Source organism: Hyla sarda, chromosome 8 (genome assembly GCF_029499605.1).
Source record: "Hyla sarda isolate aHylSar1 chromosome 8, aHylSar1.hap1, whole genome shotgun sequence".
Taxonomy (NCBI): Eukaryota; Metazoa; Chordata; class Amphibia; order Anura; family Hylidae; genus Hyla; species Hyla sarda.
This window is the reverse complement of record NC_079196.1, coordinates 61,156,197-61,175,421: the sequence shown is the minus strand read 5'-3', so window position 1 is coordinate 61,175,421 and position 19,225 is coordinate 61,156,197. Positions and strand designations below refer to the sequence as shown.

At 41.4% G+C, this 19,225-nt stretch overlaps 1 protein-coding gene across 6 annotated transcripts in view; it reads left to right on the top strand.

Annotated features, from left to right (window-relative positions):
* PDE11A (phosphodiesterase 11A) overlaps nt 1-19,225 on the top strand; it is an 807,989-nt gene that overhangs the window by 644,074 nt on the left and 144,690 nt on the right. For all 6 annotated transcript variants that reach the window (XM_056536201.1, XM_056536200.1, XM_056536203.1 and 3 more), the window contains one exon: nt 3,171-3,261. In XM_056536201.1, the coding sequence (XP_056392176.1) occupies nt 3,171-3,261 (91 nt within the window). The remainder of the gene's footprint in view (nt 1-3,170; nt 3,262-19,225) is intronic.

Genomic DNA, 19,225 nt, shown 5'->3' with positions numbered 1-19,225 from the left:
GGGGAAAGTGTCCAGCCAGCACATTGGGGCAGGAGAATGGGGGAGCAGAGCTACATTTTACAGAGGATGCGGCCACAGACAGGGTGCAGTATATAAGTTAGTGCCGTCAGTCCTACATACAGGGGCAAACTGTATATGGGGTGGTGGGGAGAGGAAGGTGCCCCGTGACATAAAAAAATGATTCTGAGGTGTGCCAAAAGCTAAAAAAAAAAAGGTTGGCAAACACAATTCTATTGGTTACTTGACTTCTTAAAGGGGTTATTCAGGAATAGGTAAACACAACTACTTCAGAAACCTCTCCCCGTCTGTCTCCAGGTTGGGCATGGTTCTGCAGCTCACCTCCATAGAAGTGAATACAGCCAAGTTGTAAAACCACACCCAACCTGGAGACAGAAGGGGAGCTGTTTTTGAAAGAAATTAGCTGTGTTTTTCTATTCCTGGATAACCCCTTTAAGGCAGTTTTTCTAGGCTTTAGAGTGGTAGGTTGAAAAAATAAGGTGTCCTCTACACTGAACGCACTCCTCTTACCTACAACCAAGATCAGGCTACAAAAGTGTTTTCTTTTTTTGTTGTTTGTTTTTGTAGTTTGTAACTGTGACAACACATAGATCTTCAAAGAAACTGTACACAAGCTGTAGGATAGTTTAAACTAAAACCATTTGCAAAGCTTCCACATTTTTTTACTTATTACATAATTACAATAAACAATAAAAGCTTAGTCCTAATAATGAATATGTACCAATTAATCAGACTTTTAAAGCCACCTAATATTGTTTAATTCCTCTGTGCCACCAGCTCTGACATGGACACCACTTGTCCTTCCTTGGACCACTTTTGGCAGATACTGATCACTGCACATCAGGAACACCACACAATACCTGCTTTCTTTTGTTTCTTTCACATAGTTGGGATAACCTTGCAACTTCTATACTCATTTAAGACCAGGGTTATTTAGCTAAAAATAATCTATCTCATATCTATCTATCTATCTATCTCATATCTATCTATCTATCTATCTATCTATCTCATATCTATCCTATCTATCTATCTATCTCATATCTATCATATCTATCTATCTATCTCATATCTATCTATCTATTTATCTCATATCTATCTATCTATCTCATATCTATCTATCTACCTCATATCTATCCTATCTATCTATCTATCTATCTATCTATCTCCTATCTATCTATCTCATATCTATCATATCTATCTATCTATCTACCTCATATCTATCCTATCTATCTATCTATCTATCTATCTCCTATCTATCTATCTCCTATCTATTTATCTCATATCTATCTCATATCTATCTATCTCATATCTATCATATCTATCTATCTCCTATCTATCTATCTCATATCTATCTATCTATCTCCTATCTATCTATCTATCTATCTATCTATCTATCTCATATCTATCTATCTCATATCTATCTATCTATCTCCTATCTATCTATCTCCTACCTATCTATCTCATATCTATCTATCTATCTCATATCTATCTATCTATCTCATATCTATCCTATCTATCTATCTATCTCCTATCTATCTATCTCATATCTATCTATATCATATCTATCTCATATCTATCTATCTCATATCTATCATATCTATCTATCTATCTCATATCTATCTATCTACCTCATATCTCTCCTATCTATCTCATATCTATCTATCTATCTATCTATCTATCTCATATCTATCATATCTATCTATCTCCTATCTATCTATCTATCTATCTATCTATCTCATATCTATCTATCTATCTCCTATCTATCCTATCTATCTATCTATCTATCTATCTCCTATCTATCTATCTCATATATATCTATCTATCTCATATATATCTATCTATCTCATATCTATCCTATCTATCTCATATCTATCTATCTATCTCATATCTATCTATCGATCTCATATCTATCCTATCTATCTATCTCATATCTATCTATCTATCTATCTATCTATCTCATATCTATCTATTTCATATCTATCCTATCGATCTCATATCTATCTAGCTCATATCTATCTAGCTCATATCTATCTATCTCATATCTATCTATCTATCTCATATCTATCTATCTATCTATCTCATATCTATCTATCTATCTCATATCTATCTATCCATCTATCTATCTATCTCATATCTATGTGTCTCATATCTATCTATCCAGCTCATATCTATCTATCTATCTATCTATCTCATATCTATTATCTATCTCCAAAATTGAAAAGGGTAGTGCGTTCAAGCACATTAGAGCCTCGGTGTCCCGGTTCTTCTTAGATAAAGTGGATAATGCAACACACCAAAATAACGTGAAAAAACTTGTGGTTTTTATTCCATGATGTAGCAGACAACATTTCGGCATCGCCATCGCCATTTTCGGCATCTCTCATCGCCATTTTCAAGTGAAAATTACGCGAAAAAGACTTGAAAATGGGGATTAGAGGTCGCCGAAATGTTGTCTGCTACATCATGGAATAAAAACCACAAGTTTTTTCACGTTATTTTGGTGTGTTGCATTATCTTCTTTATCTGTCTATCTCATGTCTATCTATCTATCTATCTATCTATCTCTCCTATCTATCTATCTATCTATCTATCTCATATCTATCTATAATCTATCTATCTCTCATATCTATCTGTGTATATATCTATCTCATATCTATTTATCTATCATCTATCTATCTATCATATCTACCTATCTATCTATCTATCTATCTATCTATCTATCATCTATTTATCTCTCATATCTATCTATCATCTATCTCTCATATTTATCTATCCATCTATCTATCTCTCATATCTATCTATTATCTATTTATCATCTATTTATCTCTCATATCTTTCTATCTACCTATCTACCTATCTATCTATCTATCTATCTATCTATCTATCTATCTATCTATCTATCTATCATCTATCTATCATCTATCTATCTCTCATATCTATCTATCTCCATCCTTCCATCTATCTCTTATGCAGTGTATTGTATCAGTATTCAGGCATGTCGATCTCATGGTCCTGGTACCGTATCCTTTTCTCTGTCAGTCCCCACTTGCTGTCCCTTTTGCCGCTCATCTACGTTGATATAATGTGGGGGATACTGACAGCATTACACTGCGGTGACAATTGTGCTGACATTCTCTCTTTCCCCCTTTCAGGAGCGGCTCGGCTCTGTCACAGCTCTATGGAACGTCAGCCACGTTGGAGCACCATCATTTTAACCACGCTGTTATGATTCTTCAGAGTGAGGTACACAGATAATTGGAAAGTTTCCACACGTTTCATAGAAGTAAATTGTAAGTTGTATTTGCCCTACCTCAGTCTTTAACCAGCCAGCACTCTGGGATCTGGGATCGCATTTCTGGTAATGTAATGTGTGTTCTAAGAAGAAAAAAAAAACTAAGGAAAAAACCACTGTGGTATTTATAAAGGGGCACTCCGCCCAATGCATAGGAGATAAGATGTCGGATCGCAGGTGTCCCGCTGCTGGGACCCCGCGATCTCTATGGAGCACCCATTTTGTGCCGGTGCACGCTGGTTTCTGAGTTGGAGACGTGACACCAGGCCCCCCTTGTGATGTCGCACCACACCCCCGCGATCAGACATCTTAGGGGATAATATGTCTATAGGTAGAATACCCCATTAATAAAATGGTCATCCCTAATACACTTTTCCAAATTTGCGCAGATCCAGGATAAAACCATATTAGAGATCATACACACTGCACTGAGATGAATCTGTATAACAGAAATGTCCCGCTAGAAGGTATCCTTTAGTGAAGCCGTCTCCGGACTGTGGCCCTTCAGATGTTGCAAAACTACAACTCCCAGCATGCCCAGACAGCTGTTGCTTTGTGTACTGCATCAAATACTGATTCAGTTGGTAAGGCAGGGCATGATTGGATCTTCTTTAAAGGGGTACTCCAGAGTAACAACAAATGTTTTCAAATCAACTGGTGCCAGAAACTTCTACAGATTTGTAATTTACTTCCATTTAAAAATCTTAATCTTAAACTGTATGCTCCAGGGGAAGTTGTTTAGTCCTTTCCAGTCTGACCACAGTGCTCTCTTCTGACACCTCTGTCCATGTCAAGAACTGTCCACAGCAGGAAAGGTTTGCTATGGGGATTGGCTCCTGCTCTGGACAGTTCCTGACATGGACAGAGGTGTCAGCAGAGAGCACTGTGGTCAGACTGGAAAGGACTAATCAACTTCCTCTGAAGCATACAGCAGCTGATAAGTACTTGAAGGCTTAAAGGGGTACTCCGCCCCAAGACATCTTATCCCCTATCCAAAGGATAGGGGATAAGGGGATAGGGCATAATACGTCTGATCTCGGCTACAGTACCCCGCTGTTATCCAATGCATGGAGCAAACTCGCTCTGTGCATACTGACGAGCGATACAGGGGCCGGAGCATCGTGACGGTCCAGCTCCGCCCCTCATGATGTCACGGCCTGCTCCCTCAATATAAGTCTATGGGAGGGGGCATGACGGCTGTCACGCTCCCTCCCATAGACTTTAATTAAGGGGGCGGGCCGTGATGGCACAAGGGGCGGAGCTGTGATGTCACGATGCTCCGGCCCCTGTATGGTCCGTCATTCTGCAAAGAGCGAGTTTGGGTCCCCAGCGGCGGGACCCCCGGGATCAGACGTCTTATCCCCTATTCTTTGGATGTCTAGGGGCGGAGTACCCCTTTAAAGGAGATCTGCAGCCATAGACACTTATCCCCTATCCGCAGGATAGGGGATAAGTATCTGATTGTGGGGATCCAAGCACTGGGACCCCCGCAATCTCCTGTATGGGGCCCTGGCTCTGCCGCGGCTCTCCTTTGCAGGAGGCTTGTTGGCCACAGCATGACTCCATGGCAGACATGCCCCCTCCATGTATCTCTATGAGAGAGGCGGAGATGAAGCGTTTGTGCATCCCCACTTCTCCCATAGAGCTGTATGGAGAGGGCATATCGTTGACCTCAGTCAGGTAGACGACACGCGCATTAGCCGCGCAGAGCCGCGGTAATGCCGGGTCCCCGTAAGAGAGATTGCGCGGGGTTCCAGCTTTTGGACCCCTCCGCGATCAGACACTTATCCCCTATCCTGCGGATAGAGGATATGTGTCTATGGCTGCAGTACTCCTTTAAGATCATTAACTAAAAGACTTTCTGGTATCTGTTCATTTAAAAAAATTCCTCCAGAGTACCCCTTTAAAATGTCAGCTACTTCCAGGGAGACGGATTCCTCCTATAGGACAGCTTGTTTACAGCACTCAGAGGTCTACAGACCATTGGATTGTGACCCCTGCAAGTTCAGGATTTCTCAAATCAAGCTCCTAAGCCAGTGGTCCCCAAACTGTGGCCCTCCAGATGTTGCAAAACTACAATTCCCAGCATGCCTGGACAGCCGTTGGCTGTCCAGGCATGCTGGGAGTTGTAGTTTTGCAACATCTGGAGGGCCACAGTTTGGGGACCACTGTACTAAGCTGTTGCATACAACCAGTGAGGCCAACTGTGAGAGACAAGATCACTGAACGTCTGCTAAGAGGTCACTATACATCTGCAGAACTCAGTGGGTGCCACTTAAAGGGGTACTCCGGTGGAAAAAATTTTTTCTAAATCAACTGGTGCCAGAAAGTTAAACAGATTTGTAAATTACTTCTATTTAAAAAATCTTAATCCTTCCAGTACTTCTCAGCTGCTGTATAATACAGAGGAAGTTCTTTTCTTTTTGAATTTCTTTTCTGTCTGTCCACGGTGCTCTCTGCTGACACCTCTGTCCATGTCAGGAACTGTCCAGAGCAGGAGCAAATCCCCACAGCAAACCTCTCCTGCTCTGGACAGTTCCTGACATGAACAGGGGTGTCAGTAGAGAGCACTGTGGACAGACAGAAAAGAAAAGACCTTCTTCTGTATTATACAGCCGCTGATAAGTACTGGAAGGATTAAGATTTTTTAATAGAAGTACTTTACAAATCTGTTTAACTTTCTGGCACCAGAGGATTTAAAAAATAAATAAAAAAAAAAAAAAAAGTTTTCCACTGGAGTACCCCTTTAATATAGAGAAAACTATTCAGATTTATTGGCTTTTCTGTAAGGGCCCATCTACACTGCAGAATTTTCAAGCATAATTCCCATCTGGAATCCCACTTGTAAATTCCAGTGCAGCAGCCTTCTATTGTTTTCAGTGGGATTCTGCTGCACCACGCACATGGTGAAATTTGTGCAGTGCGTCTTCATCGCAGAAAGTTTGCATTCCAGACCTCACAGAAAGATCATTCTTTCAGCAGAATCCTCTCGGAAACACATTGGCATCTATAGAGTTGGTGCATGTCGGAGCACACAGAATGTTCACCTGTAATTTTTCTGGGCAGATATTCTGTCATGTGATTTCCACTTTTTTCTGGTGTTTTTCTGTATTCACACATACGCACATAAACCAGCTTCTAGCTCTATAGACCTACAGTCAGGCAAAAATTGCAATCACAACATGTGAAAATGGCTTATTTATACATCTAAAATGTTCCTGTATACAGCCCATGTCTAGAGCTGAACACTGTACAAAGGCTTTACCTCTCTTATCCACCAGATGGCAGTAAAGTATCTCTTATTTCCGTTTCCAACATATCAGTTGATTCGACAATAGATCTGGGTATTTCAGACCTGGGTACTCCAGTGGAAAACTTTTTTTTTTTTTTTAAATCAACTGGTGCCAGAAAGTTAAACAGATTTGTAAATTACTTCTATTTAAAAAAAATCTTAATATTTCCAGTACTTATTAGCTGCTGAATACTACAGAAGAAATTCTTTTTTTTTTTTTTTGGAACACAGAGCTCTCTGCTGACATCATGACCACAGTGCTCTCTGTGGACATCTCTGTCCATTTTAAGACAGTTCTTAAAATGGACAGAGATGTCAGGGTACTGTGTTCCAAAAAAGAAAATAGTTTCCTCTGTAGTATTCAGCAGCTAATAAGTACTGGAAGGATGAAGAATTTTTTAATAGAAGTAATTTACAAATCTGTTTAACTTTCTGGCACCAGTTGATTTTAAAAGTATCCCTTTAAAGTATGTTTACAATGATTCTTCTATGTGACTCCATTTTTTTTTATTATTGGTATATATACTGGTCTGCAAGAATAGGACACCAGCCCTCTTAAGAGGAGGTTACTTCTGATTGACAATGTTTCTAAAGCATAAAAGGTTAATAATCCCTCTAGTTGGTATTTTTTCCTTATTTATATAGTACTAAGATACTGTTCACCAATTAGCTAGAACATTAAAACCTTTGATGGGGTGAAGTGAATAACATTGATTATCCTGTTACAATGGCTCCTGTCAGGGGTGGGAGGATATATTAGGCAGCAAGTGACCAGTCAGTTCTCGATGTTGGAAACAGTAAGGGTCTGAGCGGCTTTGACGAGGGTTAAATCATGATAGCTAGAGGTAATAATGAATAACTATAAGTAGTAGTATGATGTGATTTAGCGATGAACGAATTTACAGTAAATTTGATTCATCACGAACTTCTCGGCTCGGCAGTTGATGGCTTATCCTGCATAAATGAGTTCAGCTTTCCGGTGCTCCGGTGGGCTGGAAAAGGTGGATACAGTCCTAGGAAAGAGTCTCCTAGGACTGTATCCACCTTTTCCAGCCCACCGGAGCACCTGAAAGCTGAACTAATTTATGCAGGATAAGTCATCAACTGCCGAGCCGAGAAGTTCGTGACGAATCGAATTTACTGTAAGTTCGCTCATCTCTAGTGTGATTATTATCATTTTTCTTTTTCTGCACTTGATCTGAAAACAGATGCTATAATATTAATATAATTATAATAATAGTAATTATTATTATTATAATTATTATTAATAATAATAAACATGATAATAATAATAATAACTATTAGTAATAGTAGTAGTATAGCATTATTATTATTATTATTTTTTTCCTGTACTTGATCTGGAAATGTATCTGCTATAATTATCATCATCATTATTATTAATATTATAAGAAGAATCATAATAAGGAGAACATTTCATTTCACTTATTTAAGGGCTGTTCCTTAAAACCAGAATGATCAGCTATTAAACCAACATTGTTGTCCAATTTTGTCTCCCCCAACAAGCAGCAGACAGCAACTGGCTTGGTCTGCGAAACAGGGATCAGGGCACCCCTTTTCTCCCAATTACTTACCATTGCATATACGATAAGGCTATGTTCACACGTAGGAATGGTCGCACGGAAAATCTCTGTGCGGACATTCTGCAGACTGTGGGCTCCGGCATAATATACCGGCGCTAGGACCGCACAGCTATGCGCTGCCTCATAGACAGTTATGCATTCCATGCGGTGTCCGCAGAAAGAATGAACAGGTTCATTCTTTCTGTGGGCACGGAAAACAGAATTTCCGCCGTGTGCACAGCGCAGCAGAATCCCGCTGAATTCAATGGGACTCTGCTGCAGTTGGGTTTCTATGCGGACATTCCAAGCGGAATTCCACACAGAAATTGTCTTAAGAAAGTTGTGTTTAAAAAAAAAAAAAAAAAAAAACACATGCAATGCTCTAGTTGGACACTAGATGGCAGTGTTTAAATCCTGAATTATTCTAATAGGGGAGATTTATCGAAACCTGTGCAAATGAAAGCGAAGCAGTTGCCCATTGCAACCAATCAGATCGCTTCTTTAATTTTTCAGAGGCCATATAAAAAATGTACAAAATAATCTGGTTACTCTGGGAAACTGCTGTACTTCTCCTCTGCACAGGTTTTGAGAAATCTTCCCCTTTGTCTTTACACTGCTGCCATTGCTTAATTTGGACACTAGATGGCACTGCAGACTGACAGTAAAACCAAAGCAGTAATAGGCTCCAGCATCCAGTACAGTATAATGATCAATGATTTTGTCTACATAAAATACACTTATGAATAAACGTATGAAATGTATTTACACTGTAGATTATTTACCCGTGAAATAAGGTCATAGCTTAGTGGCGTTACGCACCACACCTTAATAGGCATAGGCATGTGTATAGTTAATATATCAGTGTCATTTTCTACATATTAAAACAAAACAGCTATTGACAATGCAAGGGGCCCATCTGCGCCTTGGCGAGAATTTCGGGGTAGGATCAGGCAGCCATTTGTATACTTTATGTGTAATATAAACCGGCCTTATATAAATGTTATATGATATCAGTGAATCGCTCTGGTATGTTTAATGAGTGCTTTAAAAAAAAGATTGCCGCAGTACGCATTTTCCATAAAATCAGCTGCACGACTCTGTGGCGTTGTCACTTGCCATTATAATAGCATTTTTTGCGTGGTCCGCAAGGCCCCCAGCGCACGATTCATTTTATGGGATCCATATTTCTTATGTGATAATTGAATTTAGCATGTTTATATGTAAAAGAAAACCATTGCTGATTTCTAAATGACCCCAATAATTTATATCCAGAATTGATATCCCCCTCATATGCTTTAGTATAGGTTTGTCAATGACGTCATTTGTTATAGTGTATGTATCAATTATTAGAAATCATCTCCTTCTCAATTTCCTAATGGTGGAGCTTATTAAAAGGGTTATCCATCAACTGGCTCCAGAAAGTTGAACAGATTTGTAAATTACTTCTATTAAAAAATCTTAATCCTTTCAGTACTTATGAGCTTCTGAAGTTGAGTTGTTCTTTTCTGTCTAAGTGCTCTCTGATGACATGAGTCTCGGGAACCGCCCAGTTTAGAAGAGGTTTGCTATGGGGATTTGCTTCTAAACTGGGCGGTTCCCGAGACAAGTGTCATCAGAGAGCACTTAGACAGAAAAGAACAACCTTAACTTCAGAAGTACTGAAAGGATTAAACAATTTTAATAGAAGTATTTTACAAATCTTATAGAAGAGTTGGAGAGGCTCTTGTCTGACTACCCACCAAATAAACCCGGGCTACCTAATTAGACACCTATACCCAAGGTGTCAGATTGTAGTTTGTCTGTAGAAATATATATATTAGGGCTCAGGGTTTGAGACAACTGGGTTTGAGACCCCTAAGGGCTTTTTCATACTGTGGACATTTAGTCGGTGGAATGTCGCCTTGCTGCAGGCGCCACTGGAGCCATTGGCAGTAGGACTGAACGGATGTGCGCCATCTCTATAGATGACAATGCAGTCCGGTGGAATTCTTCCAGCAGAATGGACGTCCACCCAAAGAACAAACATGTTTGTTTATGTCCATTCTGCTGGAGGAATTCCACTGTGGCGATTCCACAGTATGCACAGAGCAGCAGAATCCCATTGAAAACAATAGGACTCTGCTGCAAGCAGATTTCCGCCGGAGGAATGTCCTCAATGTGGATGGGCCTTAAGTGCCCCCAGACCCCTAGGTCCTCTTCCAGACCCATCTTTTCCCTCCTCCTTCAGATTCCTCCAGACTCCTCTGCCCCCCTGATCCCTAAGTCCTCCTCTAGACTCATCTGCCCCCAAGACCCCTGCATCATCCTTCTTTACACTTTTCTGTCCCCCCAAGACCCCTTTATCCCCCTTCTAACTCTAACACCACCACCCCTGCTCCCCAAGACCCCTGCATCATTTTTACTTTTACACCCCCCCAGACCCTTTTATCCTCTTTTAACCCTAACACCACCTCTGCCCTCCAAGACCCCTGCATAATTTCTACTTTTATGCCCCCCCCAGACCCCTTTATCCCCTTCTAACCCCTAACACCACCACCCCTGCCCCCAAGACCCCTGCATTATTTTTAAATTTATGCCCCTCAGACCCCTTTATCCCCTTCTAATCCTGACACCACTACCCCTGCCCCCCAAGACCCCTGCATCATTTCTACTTTTATGCCCCCCAGACCCCTTTGTCCCTTCTAACCCTAATACCACCACCCCTGCCCCCACCCCTCCCCAAGACCCCTGCATAATTTTTCCTTTTTTTCCTTTTTTACATTTTTATTTTTCCTTTCATGCCCCCCAGACCCCTTTATCCCCTTCTAACCCTAACACCACTACCCCTGCCCCCCAAGACCCCTGCATTTTTACTTTTATGCCCCCAGACCCCTTTATCCCCCCTTCTAACCCTTACACCACCACCCCTGCCCCCCAAGACCCCTGTATCATTTTTATGCCCCCCCCCCAGACCATTTTATACCCTGCTAACCCTAACACCACCCCTGCCCTCCAAGACCCCTGCATAATTTCTACTTTTATGCCCCCCCCAGACCCCATTATCCCTTCTAACCCTAACACCACCACCCCTGCCCCCCAAGACCCCTGCATCATTTTTACTTTTTTTTACATTTTTACATTTTTATTTTTCCTTTTATGCCCCCCAGACCCGTTTATCCCCTTCTAACCCTAACACCACTACCCCTGCCCCCCCAAGACCTTGCATCATTTTTACTTCATATGTACCCTATGAACTGTTTGCAGGGAGTTTCCTCGTAGATGCCCTTTTGTAGTTTCAGTTACTGTCTATAGCAGCGTTTCCCAACTAGTGTGCCTCCAGCTGTTGCAAAACTACAACTCCCAGTATGCCCAAGTTTTGTAACAGCTGGAGGCACACTGGTTGGAAAACTCTGGTCTATAGTAAAATTGACTCTGTTAAATAAGAATGATATCAGAAAATTGCACAAAATTACAAAGGCACAACTGGAATATGTAACATATTTTAATAAAGTTTATATCAGGATTTTCTATAGCTGGATCGTTTAAAGAACAATGCGGCAAAACTCCAATATAACAAGGTGAAAGTTAAGGACAGGTCATTTTAAGAAAAAAGAGAGGTCTAGTTCTAGTCTAAATGCAAATGTATTTTAAGGCAAAAAAAAAAAGAAGAAGAAATTATTAAGAAACAAGATGGTCCTTTTGTGACATCAAATTTTCTTGAAAGGGCAGTAACAACTGACAGCCACAAGGGGGCAGCATTTTAAAGAAGACGAGTCTCCTATAACTGCAGAGGAAGTCAATTGTGTGTAGTATTGTATTATAATAGCGATGACATTTATCTACAGAAACATTACAATTTTTTGTAGACGTCTTCTTCCCTCTTAAATATTTTGCTGCTCGCACATAGCCCTTGGGTAGATTTATCAAAACCTGTCCAGAGAAAGAGTTGCAGAGTTGCCCATAGCAACCAATCAGTTCGCTTCTTTCATTTTTGAAAAGGCCTCTGAAAAATGAAAGACGCGATCTGATTGGTTGCTATGGGCAACTCAGCAACTTTTCGCCAGGACAGGTTTTGATAAATCTCCCCCCTTGTGTTTAATCGTAGGAGAAATCTTTTGTTTCCGTTCTCAGCTTTGGACTCGTAAACATTCAGTTTATGCAAAACCGCTTCAGGGAATCAAATGGCTGAGAGTTGTTTAGTGCAAATGTTCCAATTGATTTAAACCAGCGACACTGCCACCACGGGCTGATAAAAGTAGGAATTTACATAGATAGCAGTGGGAGCCATGCATCACACAAATAAGAAGCTAATAGGACAATACATTAGTCTGTTGGGATGTGGTGTTAAACCGACACTTAAAGAAATGATGTGTTTTACGGCTGATCGGATATGTATTCCCAGTATGAAGAGCTGCGTTCCTAATGAAGTGTCAGTGCTGGACTGGTGTCAGCATCTGGGCTGGAGCCAAAGACCCAGGCAGCAGCCAGGGACCTACAAGCCTGGATGTAAAGCCTAATGTTCTACAGCAACGGTTATCATGGGACCGGCTAACGTACAGGGCAGCAAAACCATTACAGGTGCATATTGGGAAATTGCATCATCATTCCGGTATCTGCTGAAAGCTCTTATTATGTGATATCACCGTATTCATCCTGTCAGTCTGCCAATTGGGGTCTAACCGGGGTCAAGAGACGGATTCAGTAGAAATAGGTGAAACCAAGATGGAGGTCCATCACTGTCTCTTATTAGGCCAGTTTCACACTACGGAATTTCCGACCGGAATTCCGCTCAGGGATTTCAGTCGGAAATTCCGCTGCATGAAGGTTTACATGCAGGTAACTGGGTTTCCTGTAAACCCATTCACACTGCAGAATTTCCTGATCGGAATTTTCTGTAGGAACAAATAATTTTGCCACATCATTGAACCTGCCCAATGTTCTGGCGCAATCTGCGCTGCACACATTGCTATCTATGGGGATGGCAATGTCTGCACGGTCCTAGCACTCGGAATCTCTGGATGAATTTTGAAAGTGTGAACCCGGTGTTAGGGTATGTTCACACGGCAGAATATTCTGCACGGACATTCTGCTGCAGCAGAGTCCCATTGATTTCAATGGGATTCTGCTGCTGTCCACACGACGTAATTTCTATGGCAGAAACATGTTCGATTCCGGTATCTACAGAAAGCGGACAGGGCGGACATCCTGCTGTGTAAACATACCCTACGGCTAAATTCACACTACGGAATCTCCGGGCAGGAAATTTCCACCCCGAGATCCCGAGTGCGTCCAGCGCCGACTGATTCAGCCGGCGCTAGGACCGCGTGGACATTGCAGTCTCCAATAGACTGCAATGTGTTCCACGAGTATTAAAAATTTAAAGCGGATTTTCTGTTCACAAATTCCGCTTCACAAATTCCAAAGTGTGAATTTGTAAATGGAAACCCATTCACTATACTATACATTTTAGGAAGCGGATTTTCTGCCTGCAATTTCACAGTGGAATTGCAGGCGGAAATTCTGTAGTGTGAATCTAGAACCTAAGAGGCTATCATACAAAAAAACTTTCAGTGTCACAACTACCACCAGTTGGTGGGACAATCAGCAGTTTACACAATCCCCAAAAAGTTTGCCATACCATTTTAAATAGTTATGAAAACTTAGCCTGAAGCAAAAGGAAACATAACATTGCCCGGTTTTTCCTTCCTAATCCTTGTTGGGGAGGAAAATCAACAAAGGAGGAAGGTTTTGACTTTATATCCCGTCATCCTATATTGTTGTCAAATCCCAACCCCGTATCCCGTCCTCATATCTCAACCTCATATCCTGTCCTCATATCTCAACCTCATATCCCATCCTCATATCCCGTCCTCCAATCCCGTCCTCATATCCCGACCTCCTATCTTGACCTCATAACCCGACCTCCTATCTAGACCTCATATCCTGTCCTCATATCTCGACCTCATGTCTCGACCTCATATCTCAACCTCATATCCCATCCTAATATCCCGTCCTCATATCCCGACCTCCTATCTCGACCTCATTTCCCATCCTCACACCTCTACCTCATATCCTGTCCTCATATCCGGCCTCATTTCCCAATCTCATATCCTTTCCTCATATCCCGTGCTCACATCCCTTCTTCATATCCCGACCTCATATCCCATCCTCATATCCCGTCCTCATATCCCGATCTCATATCCCATCCTCATATCCCGTCCTCATATCCCAACCTCATATCCCGTCCTTATGTCCCATCCTCATATCCTGTCCTCAGGTGGGACTGATTTGTGATGAAGATATTGTAAGCTGAAAATAGAAGGGAACGTGGCTTTGTGGGACTGGGCGTGATTTGCAAGCCAGACCGATGCACAAAAAGGGTAGATAATAAAAGAGGTGGGGCTTAAACAGTGGGCGTGTCTTTGTCATATAGGGTGTGGCTTGGGACTTCAAACAAAAACCCAGGCCCTGGCAAATAGGGGTGGAGTAAGGTATTGGAAGTCCCATATACTCGCATGGGACTTGAAACAAAATCCCATCTTTTATAGAAGGGTGTAGGTAAGGGTTAATTTAACTAGCATATATTTTTATTTGACATATAAGTAATATGTGTACCAGGTATTATTGAAATATCTCCAGCTGTATGGAAGTTATGTGGGAACATACATTTCCCATAGATTTGCATGGGACTTTAAACAAAAATCCTGACCCTGGCAAATGGGTGTGAGTAAGGGCTAAATTACGTATCCTATGTTTGTTGTTGACATATAAGTAACATGTGTGCCAAGATACATGTTAATATCTTTAGCCGTTTGGACGTGATGCTGGAACATACACTTATCCACACACACACATGCACACACATAGCCACACATTAAAGGGGTACTCCGGTGCTTAGACATCTTATCCCCTATCCAAAGGATAGGGGATAAGATGCCTGATCGCGGGAGTCCCGCCGCTGGGGACCCCCGTGATCTTGCATGTGGCACCCCGTTTGTAATCAGTCCCCAGAGTGTTTACCGGCGGACTGATCACAAACGGGGTGCTGCGTGCAAGATCACGGGGGTCCCCAGCGGCGGGACTCCCGCGATCAGGCATCTTATCCCCTATCCTTTGGATAGGGGATAAGATGTCTAAGCACCGGAGAACCCCTTTAAGTTTTATATATATATATATATATATATATATATATATATGTTATATATTTATATATATATACATATATATATATACTAGCTGAGTACTCAGCGTTGCCCGGTTTTTCCCTCCTTATCCTTGTTGGGGAGGAAAATCAACAAAGGAGGAAGCTTTTGACTTCATATCCTGTCCTCATATATTGTAGTCATATCCCAACCCCATATCCCGTCCTCATATCCCGACCTCCTATCCCATCCTCCTATCCCGTCCTCCTATCCCGTCCTCCTACTTCGACCTCCTATCTCGACCTCCTATCCTGTCCTCATATACCGTCCTCCTATCACGACCTCCTATCCCGTCCTCCTATCCTGACCTCCTATCCCTACCTCCTATCCCGTCCTCCTATCTCGACCTCCTATCCCAACCTCCTATCCCATCCTCCTATCTCGACCTCCTATCCCAACCTCCTATCCCGACTTCCTATCCCAACCTCCTAGCCCGTCCTCCTATCTCGACCTCCTCTTTCGACCTCCTATGCCGTCCTCATATCCTGCCCTCCTATCCCGATCTACTATGCCGACCTCCTATCCCAACCTTATATCCCATCCTCATATCCCAACCCGTAATATGTGTACCAGGTATTGAAATCTCTACAGCCGTACGGAAGTTATGTGGAAACATACATTTCCCATTGATTTGCATGGGACTTTAAACAATAACCCTGACCCTCACAAATTAGGGTAGTTAAGGGTTAAATTAACTATCCTATATTTTAAAGGGTAGCTCCCACCATCCTATTTTTTTTTTTTTTGCTATTTGCTAGCCCGTTCCTCCCCCCTGCTACGGCACTAGCCCGTTCATTCCTCCCCCCCCCACCCCGCATACCCCGTTCCCTCATTACACTTGCAGTTACTGCAGAGTCCGGCAGCGGGCGTGCAGGGACAGCGGCGGCAACGAGGCGGCGGCGATGTGCGGGAGGAGTGGCCTCCCAGCCAGTGGCCGGGGAGCCAATGTGCTCGCTCCCGCCTGTCTGATTGACAGGCAGGGAGCGAGTGCAGCCTAACTGAAAAAGGACTGATTGCCACTCCAAAATCAGTCCTTTTTCAGTGGCCAGTTTTTAAATGTAAATTAAACCTTTTTAATGAAAAAAAAATAATAAAAGTATATTAGAGATATGTTGTAGTACATAAGTACTACAACATATCAAAAAATAAAGTAGGTGACAGTGCCCATTTAAGTGGACATATAAGTAACATGTGACCAAGTATTATCGAAATATCTCCAGCCGTTTGGAAGTTATGCAGTAACATATAATTCCCATAGACTTGTATGGGACTTTAAACAAAAACCCAGCCCCTGGCAAATGGGGGTGAGTAAGGGTTAAATCACCTATCCTATGTTTGTTGTTGACATATAAGTAACATGTGTGCCAAGTTTCATGTTAATATCTTTAGCCGTTTGGACGTGATGCTGGAACATACACACATACACACACACACAATGGGCGGCATTTATCATTGTAGGTGTAAGTGAAGCATTTATCATTGTAGGTGTAAGTGAAGCATTTATCATTGTAGGTGTAAGTGAAGCATTTATCATTGTAGATGTAAGTGAAGCATTTTTCTACACCTTTTTTGTTTGTGTGCTGGTGATGTCATACATCATTTGATACATTTTGTGCAGGTCACATTTTCTGAAATTTCTCTTTTCACATACACCAAAAAGCTAAGCTAAGTCTGGGCTGGTGTAATTTTAGAGACTTTTCAGTGGCTTTGCGCCTTTTTTGCGCCTTTTCACAAAAAGGCGCAGTTCATAAAACCCTTCCATATCATGTGTATTGCCACTCAAAAACAGCAGAAATGTGCAAACCAAAAGGCGCAAAAAAGGCGCAAATAAACCCTGCTTGCCCTTTTAGCGCCTTTCTAGACACAAAAAACTGTCTAAAGACAATGATAAATGTCAGCCATTGAGTTTTATATATATATATATATATATATATAGATATTTCACACATAGCACAAAACAATATCATCGTACCTGCTGAACAATGCAAATACACTCACCGTATTGCTGTAATCTCAGAGCATGAGCAAGCACCATTGAAATGAACGACATAATAATACATTAACCCATTAACTACAGTAAGGGCAGCTCAGTCATCTTAAAGATATACAGATATAGGTCAGGGCAGACAGAGTTCAATATGATACAGAAATTGAGCATATGCATATTAAAGCATAACTTTTAATTCTTTTTGGATAAAAGTCAAAGCTAAAAAAGTGACCCCATAACTATACAGTGCTTAAGTTATAATAATAAAAGTCATTTGTGAATCTACTGTATTGTTGCGTCAATTGTCTGCTGAGTAATGGGATCACAGGTGGGATCTCGGGTGCTGTGGGTCAGTAGCTATTGAATGGGTGATGATACTAACTCACCCTAATCAGAACTACTCTACCTCACCCATCCTGACGCATGTTGCTATGCCCTATAAAGGGCAGCCCCACACTGGAACCAGACCTCATTACTCCCTAAATTGCCCTGACCTATCAGACAGAGTTTGGCCAGTATGGGATACAGATGGGGATCAGACCTGAGTTAAAGGGGTAAAAAAATAAAAAAAAATCGACTGGTGTCAAAAAGTGATACAGATTTGTAAATTACTTCTATATAAAAATCTTAACCCTTCCAGTACTTAGCTGCTGTATTCTCCAGAGGAAGTTGTGTGGTTCTTTCCAGTCTGACCACAGTGCTCTCTGCTAACACCTCTATCTGTGTCAGGAAGTGTCCAGAGCTGGATCAAATCCTCATAACAAACCTCTCCTGCTCCAGACAGTTCCTGACATGAACAGAGGTGGCAGCAGAGAGCACAGTGATCAGACTGGGAAGAACTAAACAACTTCCTCTGGAGCATATTGCAGCTGATAAGCACTGGAAGGATTAAGATTTTTAAATAGACGTAATTTACAAATCTATATTACTTTCTTGCACCAGTTGATTTAAAAAAATTTTTTTTCCTCTGGAGTACCCCTTTAAGTCAGTACGGTAATAAGAATAGCGAACAGGACAGGCAACATTCAGGAAACCAAATCAATAGGTCATATGGGTCAAATTTAAATACTGTGGCCCACATTTATCATTGTCTTTAGACTTTTTTTTTTATTGTCTAAAAAAGGGGCAAAAAAGGCGCAAGCAGGGTTTTTTACGTCTTTTTTGCCCCTTTTTGTTTACACATTTCTGCTGATTTTGAGTTGCAATCCATTGATTTTGAGTTGCAATCCACTGATTTTGGCAATAAACATGATATGGAAGGGATTTATCATTGCGCCTTTTTGTAAAAAAAGAGCAAAAAAAGGCGCAAAGCCACTGAAAAGTCTCTAAAACTACACCAGCCCAGACATAGTGTAGCTTTTTGGTGTATGTGTAGACATAAATTTCAGAAAATGTGACCTGCACAAAATTCATCAAAGCTCTTTTACCTTTTAATAAATTTGGTGCTTCTACACGTTATCAGCACACAAAAAAAGGTGTAAAAAAATGCTTCACTTGCACTGCAATGATAAATGTGGGCCTGTGTGTTGGGCACAGCAGTATATATATATATATATATTATTATTATTATTATTATTTTCATTCTATATAAAAAAGTGCAATCCCACATTGCAGCCGACAAACCACTCCCATGTGTGGCACAATTTTACCAGTTATGCCCCATGATATCCGCATGCGGCAGCCACATTGTGGGAATGTATGCTAAATATTCATATGCAGCACTACACAAAGGCCTCTAAAAAATACTAATGTACTGTATTTTTCGCCGTATAAGACGCACTTTTTCTTTCCCAAAACTGGGGGGGGGGGGGAGTTGGTGCGTCTTATACGGCGAATACACACCTATCGCGGTGGTCCCTGCGGCCATCAACGGTC